Raw genomic sequence first — 11,744 nt, 5'->3', positions numbered from 1 at the left:
AAGAGGTAGTATTATAGTTTCAATGGCTTTTACTTCCTGGTAAGTTTGCTTAGTATTGTAGCCTCAAACTGACAACCCAAGAGTTTTGTGCACAGAAATACACTTGTGTCCATGGAAGGGAGTCGGTAACCATTATACTGCACTACCTCTTTAAACTGGAGTGTCCAGCTGCAAAATGCCCAGCAGAATAGGACATCAGTGGTGCTGTAGCAACGAATTGGTCTTCTGTTTCATTCCCAGCTGTAGAACTTCTTCCACTTGCTGAGCTGCTCTGACTCCTCAAACTTACGCTTCCTTCCTGAAATATTCAAGATATAAATTTTCCTTTAATACAGATCTACACCACTGCTTATTACATAAGGCAAATAATCAATTCTGTATAGTTATTGTGGTATATAGAGGCATACTAAGTTAAATACAATGGCCAAGATATCTATAGATTCAAGCCATGTTTGAGAAGAGATGTAGTTTAGATTTTGAACACTACATTTTCCAAATTTTAAAGCAAACAGAGGCCATTTTCATGTCAATTGCTGATGTGGTGAAGTCACTATTATTAGGGATTATCAAAACAGTGGTTTTGTGCTTTGGAGCGCAGACCCCCCACCCCACCTCTGCCTTGTCCTTAGGTTCTAGGAAAGTTACTTTGCTTTTAGTGTCATCAGTTTGTCTTCTGGGAAGTGAATGTTTTGTGACCTGCCATGCCCATGGCAGCCATTTTATGAATGAGCAAGTTCCCCCATGGCAGCCATTTTGTCAGAGTGCCCACAACATACTCAAAATTCCAAATGTGCCCAGCAACCCAAAACACTTGGGAACCCTTGAATGCACTCCATATTGTGAGTAATGCACCTTAATGTGACTAGAGTGAGTGCTATACACGCTGTCCATTGGAGTGGTGGTGACTCCTACTGATTAGACCCCAATTTAGCAGTAGCAGAACCCCCACTTTGGTATGAGTTATTTGAATTCTAAGAGAGTTCAAGCAGGTATGCCACAGGAGGAAGTTGAGAAAAGCCCTTTGGTTTTCTCCAGTATCCCTCATGCTCTTTTCCTGTTATATTTCCTGTGTTATCATGCAAGGTGTGTGCTGCATGAAGGTCTTCTAGCAGGTTTGAGGTGGCCCTGGGCAAAGTACATTTTAGTAGTCCCTTTTCTCCATTGGTGGGCTCTGATAAGCTTATCTGGTGGCAGTGAGCAGCACTGCCAAGCAGCCATCATTTTACTTTCTTATGCTGCCCCAGAGTGACCCTCTGGGCTCCTTCACACAGAGATTTTTTAGATGCATTTGTCATTCTTCAGTCACGGTTTTCCCTGTGTGCTTTACATGACGTCGTTGCCCTGCGCTGGTGTCCCGCCTCTTTCTTCGGTTTCCTCGTGTTATTTCTTAACAGGGAAATGCAGGTATTTTCTCATGTGGCACTATCAGACTGCCTCCTCTTGCCCGTGTACTTCTGCCATTGTGCAATGAGCCGCTTTTGTGTGGGCGGTTGTTGGGAGCATGGTATCATGACGATGCCTACAACAGCGATGGGGTGGGAGGGTTACCCTGCTGCGCCTGCGCCCTTTTGCCTCTTTGCCATTCCGCTATTGGTTGCCTACAGAGCACAACGTGGTGGGAGTCTGTAAGCCTGGTAGAGCGGCTTTGCTGCCTCTCCTCCATTTCTCCTTCTTGCCTGCTCCCACCACCATCCCAGCACTGCTTCACAATTCAGCAAATTGCTCTGCTCTGCAAGTGCTGCCTGGAAACTTTCCCCCCTTTCTATTCAATCCCCATGTACACACGAATGAGAGAAGTGGAACCCCTTTCCATTCAATCACCTCTCCCAGTGTATACACAGACAAGAACAGTGTTACTGCTTGCTTTTACAATGACAATACTGACTTGCACATTGTGTGTGTGGGGGGGTGGCAGACTTCCAAAGTTGTGAAGTTTCACACACACACACAAACAAGAGAAATGTAAGTGCTTGCTTTGGGGGTGGGGGCGAGCTACCCCAGAGGAAGTGGACAGCGGGGCGTACAATACTGCTGGCATCCAAAAACATCCTGCCAGAGTTCACTCACCAGTGTAAATGGAAGGTAGTGTTATGCAGTTAAAGAAAAACCAGCTGTGTAAAGAGCCCATTTAAATCCCAAAGAGAATCTGGAAAGAGAAGGTGCAGTAAGTTGTGGGATAAAAGCCTCTGTGTGAAGGAGCCTTCTGCCAGGGGCATTGTGAAAAATGTAAATGGCATCTAGACCTAGCTGCTTGGGGGTGCTTAGACCACTGCACTGGAAAGGGTTCTTTCAAGAAGGGGGACCAGGGCAGGAAGATGCTTGAGGAGAGCAGGTGCCAACACCAACCCTGTCCAAGGGCAGTTTCCTTGTCCACCCAGGCAGTTTCCAGATCTCATGGTTTGGCTTCCTTTGCACACAAAGAAAGGAAAAATATATGGGTAACAAAACAAGCAAGCAATAAATAGCCAGAAGGCCATTTCTGCCTGGGAAGCTCCTCATATTGGCCAGTGTTACTGAATAAAAGAAATCCCAACATTGAACGCACACTGGCCTTTGACAGAGAAAACATTATTGTATGGCTGCCCTTATGCCTGGTTCGTAAGCTACAACTAGAGATGGCACGGGCGCCTGATTCCATCCAGGAATCCGGCGGAACCCCCCCCTGCCCACACCCCCAAGCTCCACTTACCAAGCCCCTGCCCCTGCTCGGCCCCTGCTCACCCCTTGCCCACGCTCAGCGAGCAGCCCAGACTTACCCCGGCAGCCTCGTCAAGCTCCACGGTTGCCATTTTTTGAAAAATAAAATGGCGATTGCAAAAATGTACATATTTGTGTATGTGTGAAAATGCACATTTTTGTGATTGCCATTTTATTTTTTAAAAAATGGCAACAGCGGAGCTTGATGAAGCCGCTGGGGTGAGTGTGGGCCACTCGCCAAGCACAGGAGGGGTTCAAGTGCAGTCCGGGGATCGGTGAATGGGGGCAGGGCAGGTACCTGGAGAACCTGGATGGGGGTGGGTTCGCACATCCCTAGCTACAACTAGTGCTGAATGGAGAAACTAAGATGCCCAGTAGAGCACCTAGCTATACACATACCTACACTAAAAGAACTGCACTGGCTGTCTATTACCTTCTGAACCATATTACAGGTTTTGCTGTTTTGATACAAAGCCCTAAACAATTGAGGACCAGGATTCCTTCCCTTATATATACCCAATCAACCCTTGAGATCTTTCAAGGAGTCCTTACTAGCCATCCTGGAGCCAATGGAATCTCACCAGGCAGTGGTACATAAGCAGGCCTTCTCAGTGGTGGCACCCACCGTTTGGAACACTCTCCCACATGTGGTTTGAGAGGCAGAAATGGTGGCAAGTTTTAAATGCCTTTTGAAAATGCCTCTTGAAATTTATGCTTCCCCTGACCTGTGAGGGACTCTGTTACAACCCTGTTGTTGTTCTTATAGTATTGTAATGTTTTTGAAGTTCAATTTATTTATTATTTATCTAAGCTGTTATATTGCTATGTTGCATTTTAATATGAACTGCTTAGGAATGTTAATATATTAAATGGTATAGAAGTATTTTAATAAATAAGATAAATATTGTCTGGGGGAGGAATAAGGAGACTGTTTGACATATGTATATTTGCTCATTCTTCTCTGAAGGATGACTCTGAAGAACAAATGCAATAGGTAACTGAATTAATGGTAAAAATCAAGTATTAACAGAAGATTACTCAAGAGGATTTTTATGATTTCCTGAGCTAAAAGGTTTTAAAGCACATTAAGATGTTAAATGAAATGTCTTGAATGTCTTCTCTAATTTATTCTCTTTTATATTAAGTACGTGCATTGCCTTTTGCATTTAGAAACTTCTAAATACATACAGTGGCATGACCAGATCAGGAATGAAGAATTAGCAGGAGCAGATTAGTTGCCTACAAATCAGCACTGGCAATTAGTCATTTGTGTCAGAGGATTCCAGTGTTGTGTAGTGCTTAGAGCAGCCCTCCCCAGCCCCATGCCCTCCAGATGTTCTGGACTACAAATCCTAGAAGCCCCAGTGTTGTGCCTCCAGCACAGAGAAAGCACAGGCCGCCCCACTGCTCCCACTGCTGCAGCAGCGATGTGGGGCAGCCTAGGTGCTGGGACTCGCCTGCAGGGGGATGAGCGGCTGCTCTTCCCTGCATGGGTGACTCCTGCCATCTCCTAACCCTGCTGCTGTCTCCAATCTCAGAGATGGCAGTGGAGCTGAAAGCCAGCAGATGTTGGGACTCGCCTGTGCAGGGGAAAGAACACTCGCTCTTCCCTCCGCCTATCTTATCCCCATCGCTGTCTATCTCAGATAGGTTTCCTCCAGGGGGTGGCGCTTGAAGCATAAGCCCAGCCCCATGGAAGAACCCCAAGAGGTGGTGACCCACAGGCCAGAGGTTCTGCATCCTTACTCTAATCAGAGGCAGAGATGGCTAGATGGGGTTGGAGGTGTAATCCCTTCCATGCTAGTTGTTTTTCTTCTCAAAATTACCTCTCTTGGATATTGTTCCTTCCTGGAGGGAAGAGATACAGGAACCTGTATATATGCAAGCAGGAGAAACAGGATGATGAGGTTGCATGCACACTCACCTTCTCCACTTATGCCTGCAGCCTCCAGCAGCTGCTTTTCATTTTAAAAGTCAGCAAAAGTTAAATGGGAGGGGGAGAGAGACAATGCTCACCTTCATGTCCACAGTACGTGTGGGCTGCATCATGGGGCAAAATGCAGCCTGTTGAACAGCAACAAGGAGAGTGTTTTTATGAGTGACTTGACAGGCAAGGGCAATCTGCAAGTTTTCCATTCCATACTGCGTTAGTAAGACCTGATGGATGAAGATAAAAAAAGATTAGCAATCATATAACTGTAATGTGAAGTTGCACAGTTCTTTCTTTGCATAAGTGTATTTATCTTTAGATTCATTCTATAAACCTGCCTAGGGATATAACCTTTTCACTCGTATTCAGATACACTAAACCATAAATACAATTTTTCCTATCAATCTTGTTTTCAGTGATTGACTTATGTTTCAAGTTGCAATTAAAAAAGAACCCAAAGCACTGTTGTTTCCCATAGACTGCTGGTTCAACACAAAATGAAATGGGAAGCAGTGTGTGGGGGTGGGTGGGGGAGGAAAGGAAAATATATTAATTTTAAAGGGTTGAGACTGATTAGAAGAAAAATCGTTCAGTCACCTGAAGAATGCTCTCTCTTGTGCGAAAGCTAAACTTTCCAATTTGATTGTCAATATCCTGGATGTTTAACATTAAGCTGGATGGAATGTATCTGCAAGAGAGAAATATTTCTAAATTACTCAGAAACTAAAATGCAAACATAGACACTAAACCTGAACCTAGAAATTAAAATGAAAAAGTGCTGCTTTCTTCTTGATTAAAGACTGAAAGTTGAAATTCTTTGTAAACAGAACATTTTTCCAGTCATATCACTTAAGGAGAGTGAAAATTGAACACATTCCCAAATGCTGACCAGCCCAGCATATATAAGCAGTCATTAAAAAATAAAGGACAAATGTGGGTTGTCCCTTACAAAGAAGGAAATTTGAAGTGCGACATATCTCTTTGTATTGATTTAAAATTATCTGCTTCTGAATGCTACTACAGATTCCTGATCTGTGATTTTATTTATTTGTTTGTTTGTTTGTTTATTTGATATACTGGCCAGTTGGCAAATGCCCTTGGGACGGTTTACAATCATAAAAAATTAAAACAATAAAATCAGATAATTAGAACAATAATAAATGCTAAGGCAGGTTTCACCAATCTGGCGACCTCCAGGTTGGCTACAATTGCCTTCATTCCCAGCCAGCATGGCCCTGCTGGGTGGGGAAGATGGGAGTTGTAGTTCAACATATCTGGAGGCTGCCAGCTTAGGAATGCTGTACTAATGTTTATGATTAAATAAAGAGAGCCATTCCAATTTCATATGTGATGTGGGCTGGATCTACACTTACCGCCTTTTTTCGCTTCCAATGAGGTTTCACCGTCCGCCTTTCACACTACGCAGTAGCCGCCTCGAATTGGAACTGGAATTTCCCACTTCCGTGCTCCCACTTTCAATACCCTAATATCCTGGTATTTCCCCTTAATGTGCTCTGATTTTCTGCCTTCGCTACCATATCCAGTTGTACTCCCCTCCCCCGCCTGTCCATATGCAGTGGTGTTTGTATTTCCCTCCTGTCCAATCAGAGCTCTCGACGGTCCCATGTCTTCTTCCGGCTAGCGATCGCATAGCTTCCTTAGCAGCCCCCATTTCCTCAGCAACAAGAACTGGGCTGGATATGCATGTGCTTGTCTGATCTCGGAAGCTAAGCAGGGTCGGTCCCGGTCAGTGCCTGGGAACCAGGCTTCCTGCACTGAGCAGGGGTTTGCTGTATCCCTTCAAATGAAATTAAGTTTGACACCCTCCTATCCCCTGCTCTGGATGTTTCTTTGTAATTAAGGCATTATCCTCGCAGAAACGGGGCTTCTCCACGATGTTTTTTTTTTCTAATTGAGGCATGATCTTCGAAGCTTCGAAGTTGTGAAGCCATTATCCCCAACCATTGATCATTCTGTCTGGGGACAATAGGAGCTGGAGTCCAAGAACATCAGGAGGGTCACAGCTTCCCCTCCCCTGGTATAGAGGATAGTGTTTAAAAGCTCTGGCTTACCTATCCACGCTATTGTCATGATGCTCTAGAAGAGAAGTCATGAATATTGGTGAGGGCTGGTCTGCTTCCTCTTTGTGAGTTGCAAATTCAAAGTACACAGGTCTTAAGTACAAATGGAACTCATCAAAGCCCATTTCTCCTGCAAATTCTTTGTACAGTCTAAAAGGAAAATATATACACACACACATATATTTCTGTATCTATATCTGCTTATGTTCCATCCATTATAATGAGTTTTATACTAAATATACATTTGATCTATTAACTTTGCAATCGTTGTTTACCCACTGCCAACATCAAAAAACACTGCAACTCTTGCTTTGTTAGGGCCGGGCTCAACCTTGTGCATGTTTAGACAGAAAAAAGTCCTACAACTCCTAGCATTCCCCAATCAGCATGGAGAAAGCTCAGAGTTGGACTTTTTTCTGTCTAAACTTCCATAGGATTGCACCCTTAGACACACTTCATTTTGGGGTGTGTGTATGTAAAACTATGCAGTATAGATCGAGGTAGGGAACCTGTAGCCCTCCACATGCTGTTGGATTACAACTTCCATTATCCCTAACCATTGATCATTCTGTCTGGGGAGTGGGGTAAACATCCCCACTGAGGATGTAATAGGTTAAAAAAGATATATTGGTCAATAGCAGTTTGGAAGGACTGGAGAAAGGACAGATCTATATGTCAACAAGAGTCCTAATATTGGCAGGTTGGATATGCACTGGATATGCATTTTTACCAACATAAAAACCAGTGAGAGCCAGTGTGGAGTAGTAGTTACAGTGTTGGACTGGGATTTGGGAGATCTAGGTTTAGAGTCTCCACTTGGCCATGAAGCTCACTGGATGACTTTGAGTAAGTCACTGGTTCTCAGTCTAACCTACCTCACAGGACAAAATGGAAAGGAGGAGCTTCATGTAAGCCACCTTAGGTTCCTTGGAGGAAAAAGGCTGAATATAAATATAGTATACTATTATACTATATAGTATAAATATAGTAATAAATAAATACCCCCCAAAATGAAGAAAAAGTAGAAACATAGTTTAGGGGAAATACCTCTTCATAGAGATTTCAGCAGAACTCCCTACATTGCCAGCCTACGTGCCCGTTGCTAACCTGCCCAGCTGTGCACTCTCTACCGCTGCCTCTATCAATCGATGGCGAAGGGTCAGAAGTTCGAGGAGTCTTGAGAAGACATCCAGAATAAAGCCTTGTTTTTCTTTCCTCTGTTTCTGTTCTTCCTCTGCTATTGATTTCAGTGCAGATAAAGCAATGTCTCTGACAAGAGAAGGATCTTCAACCAGAACATCCATGAATAACTATCAGGAAAACATATTACTTATAAGCATTCAGTGAAAAGAAAATTATTTGTTTTATTGATTGTATGATTGCTGTTTTATTAGTTACGTTGTTATTTTCTACCTTCAGAATATTTTATTGAAAGGCAGGTTATATTTTTTCTAACAGATAAATCATATTTTATACATAGGCTCTATTTTTCTCACCATCCTGTATTTTGTTTTCTCGGTATTCCCATTGTGGGGGGAAAACTTGAATTATTTTTGGTGAAACTAAAGACTAGAGCAGGTATCTTAACATAAAATTTCAGCTGAAATTGTTAGCGCTAGCCGCTAGGAATGCTTCTGAACAACTCTTTACAGTGCCTTTCATAATGGAAGACCTATTTTATTTATTTTTGTTTTATTAAAAACACTTGTATCCCACTTTTCTGCTTGAGGCACATCAAAAATAGTCAATAAAACAAATAAAATAAAACAAAACTTTTTTTAAAAAAAGAATGACAGACAGGGACAGTGGATAACATAAAGAAAAGAGCCCCAGGGAGTCAGGGAGAAAAGCAAATCGAAGCAGGAGCATCGTTAAATGTAGGCCCACCTGGGTACGGGCCCCAGATCTTTTGAGCTGTGCTCCGGATCTTTTGAGCTCAAGTTACAGGAAGCCAGATTCCGGCTGAACATCAGGAGAAACTTCCTCACTGTTAGAGCAATATGACAATGGAACCAATTACCTAGGGAGGTGGTGGGCTCTCCCATACTGGAGGCATTCAAGACGAGGCTGGACAGCCATCTGTCAGGGATGCTCTGACTTGGATTCCTGCATCGAGCAGGGGGTTGGACTTGATGGCCTTCTAGGCCCCTTCCAACCCTACCATTCTATGATTCTATGAGCTGTCCTAATTGCCTTTTTTGTTTTACATTTTTCCATTGACTTGCATTGGAAAACAGAAACAGCCATAACATTTTTATCTTGCATGATAAATATATGGAATTTGGATACCTGGTAGCCCCCATGGAGCTGATTGAACCTGCCCAATTTCAGGCAGTTAGGTCTAGTGGCTTTTGTGTTAGTCACAGGTAAAATGTGCTCTTTTCAAGAAAATCTGTTAAAGCAAAGATATATATATATATATATATATATATATATTGTGCTTCCACATACATGCATGGAATTTGGGGACCTAGCAGCCCCTATGGAGATGACTGAACATGCCAAATTACAGACAGTTAGGTCCAGTGGTTTTTGTGCTAGCCATGCGTAAAATTTCCTTTTCTCAGAGACTAAAACAAAAAGTAAAAACTGCCAAGTCACCCAGGGGATTAGAGTTCCTAATCAGAAGGTGTTTAAGGTGACCATTAGGAGGTCACTATCTCTAATCTCTGGTGTAGGTTTTTTCTGAGGTGCAAAAAACCTCCCCCTCCCCCCCCCACTATTCTGCTCTTACATGCCCACTGTTGGGAGCTTGCTTGCAATGAAATTTTGAAGAGGGAGAAGGAAGGGAAGAAAGAGCTTGTACTGGTTTTTCACACAGCACCTGATTTTACAGCCCCCAAGTGGAACGTTTGGCTTCTGCAGAAGTTTAGTAGCTTCAGTACAGTGAAGGATCCAGTCAGCCTCCACAAACTTCTTTCTCCCCCTCCACTTTAATTTCTCCAAAATAGCTGTAGGACTCAAATTATTTTAAAAGGAGGGTTAGGACTATGTGGCATCACAGTCGAGGAACTGCTAAGGCTTTTAAACAGGTTCTACAGTTTTTAAAAAGCTAGAAAAAGCCCTCAGCCACCTCACCTCATAAAGTTCATTTAAGTACGTGCAATCCTTGCAAATCATCCACAAACTTCTAAATTCCACTGAAGTACTACCTCTCTGAGTACTACCACATGGCTTAGGGAATTCTCTCTACCCCCCCCCCCTGCATTTCCAATCACCATTCTTCTTTTCTTCTTCCCTCCCCTCCCCTATCCAGTTCTTTCTTTCTCTTCTTTATTCCACCCAAAATGCATCTTGGGGAATTCTTAAAGAGAATTCTCTTCAGTGGGCAAGAGAAGTTCTGAACTGTATTTGACTTTATACAAACAGACAAGAGGGTTGTTTTTTATCCTTTTCACTCAAGCCTTTGAGAAAAGTGGGTTCACATGGTTGCAGAGAAACAAATCTGGGGCAGTTTTGTCAGTTGCGATTATCCAGCAATAGGAAGGGCTGTAGCTCAGTGATAGAGCACATGCTTGGTATGCAGAATATCCCAGGTTCAATCCCCAGCATCTCCAGGTATGGCTAGGAAAGAATCTGGCCTGAAACCCTGGAGAGCCACTGCTGCCAGCCAGTGTCGACAATACTGGGCTAGATGGATCCAGGCTTTGACTCAGTATAAGGCAGCTTCCTATGTTCCTCTGAACAGAAAGCTTTAATAAAAATAGGAGGTTTTGGTTTGTTTTTTAAGTGGAGGGGAGATAAATACTGCTCATTTATACAAGCCTGTGTATGCCCCTTGATGTTCTGCATGTTTACTCAGAAATAAGTCCTGAGTTGTGAGCATGGTATTGCAGTCTTAATACAGTGCCTACCCAATTCCATCTAATGAATTGACCACCCTTTCAGCTCAGTCCTATGCATGTTTTGTCATTTGTGTTTTTTTCATTTTGCATGAACTCTAGCTTCAGTGGTGAGGGAAAGGCACTTAGTACATGCTCAGAGTTTCTCCATAAATTAACCCTAGTTTTGAAAACAGACTCATTGGTTGAAAACTGGTGAAGTCCTGGCACAAATGAAGTTATGGGGAGGAATATACAGTGAGAGCGTCTGCATAACAAGGAGGTAGAGGAGAGCTGCACAAAACAAGACATCTGTTTTTATTAAGAGTTGCTGGAAGATGGTAGGATGAGGAGGGATGGTTGCATAAAGGGGAATAGAATTGGTAGGAGGAGAATGTAAATGCTCAGTGGAAAAAGAAAAGCATTCTGCTTATGCTCAGAGGCACTCTCTATTTAAGAACATAAGAAGAACCATGCTGCATCAGCCCAAGGTCTGTCTAGTCCAGCATTCTGTTCACACAGTGGCCAAACAGATGCCCACAGGAAACTCACAAGTAGGACATGAGTGCAATAGCACCTTCCCACCCATGTTACCCTGCTGCTAATATTGGTGAAATGTAAATAAATTCTAGTCATTCTAAATTTGCATGCATGTATATCCTTCAGAAACTTTGCAGGTTTCTTGCCTGGGAGACACCTCTAATGACCTGTGCATTTTCATACAAATTTACCCAAAAAGCTATTGGGGAAGGGGTGAAGGGAAAGCAAATCACTCGCTCCCCAAATTGGAGAACTCCCCTCCCACATGAATTGCTGCACCTATCCTTCTGAAACTTTGCTGGTTTCTTATTTAGGGACATCTCTAGGCAGTCTGTAATTTTCAGAACAATAGTCCACAAGGAAAATAAGGAGAGAATTATGTTCTCTTTTGGAGACCTCAAAATGTCAAGGCCACCCTTGCACAAAAAAACCTTGTGGCTATCATTCTGAAATTTGGAGACATGATCTCTTCTGATGGGGCAATGAATCCTGAAATATTTATCCAATTCTTCCAGGTAATAAAAATGTTATTGGCAGTTCCCTTTAAAAGAAAATCAAAATATAAACCCTGTACCTATTTTTCTGACATTGGGCAGGTGTAATCCCCTTCTAGGGGGCCACTAGGCCTGAAATGTCATCCAGTTCTGACCAAGAGAAAAAAGTTACAATTCTTTA

General features: G+C 42.9%; 1 protein-coding gene across 1 annotated transcript in view; it reads right to left on the bottom strand.

Annotated features, from left to right (window-relative positions):
* The window catches only part of LOC146359405 (uncharacterized), a 109,480-nt gene that overhangs the window by 66,036 nt on the left and 31,700 nt on the right, over positions 1 to 11,744 (bottom strand). Inside the window, exons 19-23 of the mRNA XM_084827266.1 lie at positions 7,816 to 8,018; positions 6,700 to 6,858; positions 5,225 to 5,315; positions 4,714 to 4,854; positions 147 to 298 (exon numbers count right to left, since the gene is read on the bottom strand). Coding sequence (XP_084683392.1) covers positions 147 to 298; positions 4,714 to 4,854; positions 5,225 to 5,315; positions 6,700 to 6,858; positions 7,816 to 8,018 — 746 coding nt within the window. The remainder of the gene's footprint in view (positions 1 to 146; positions 299 to 4,713; positions 4,855 to 5,224; positions 5,316 to 6,699; positions 6,859 to 7,815; positions 8,019 to 11,744) is intronic.

The sequence above is a fragment of the Heloderma suspectum genome, chromosome 1 (genome assembly GCF_057233095.1).
Source record: "Heloderma suspectum isolate Gila_16-S chromosome 1, 16-S_ref, whole genome shotgun sequence".
Classification (NCBI taxonomy): domain Eukaryota; kingdom Metazoa; phylum Chordata; class Lepidosauria; order Squamata; family Helodermatidae; genus Heloderma; species Heloderma suspectum.
Note: the sequence above shows the minus strand (reverse complement) of the source record. Positions and strands in the feature narration are given on the sequence as shown.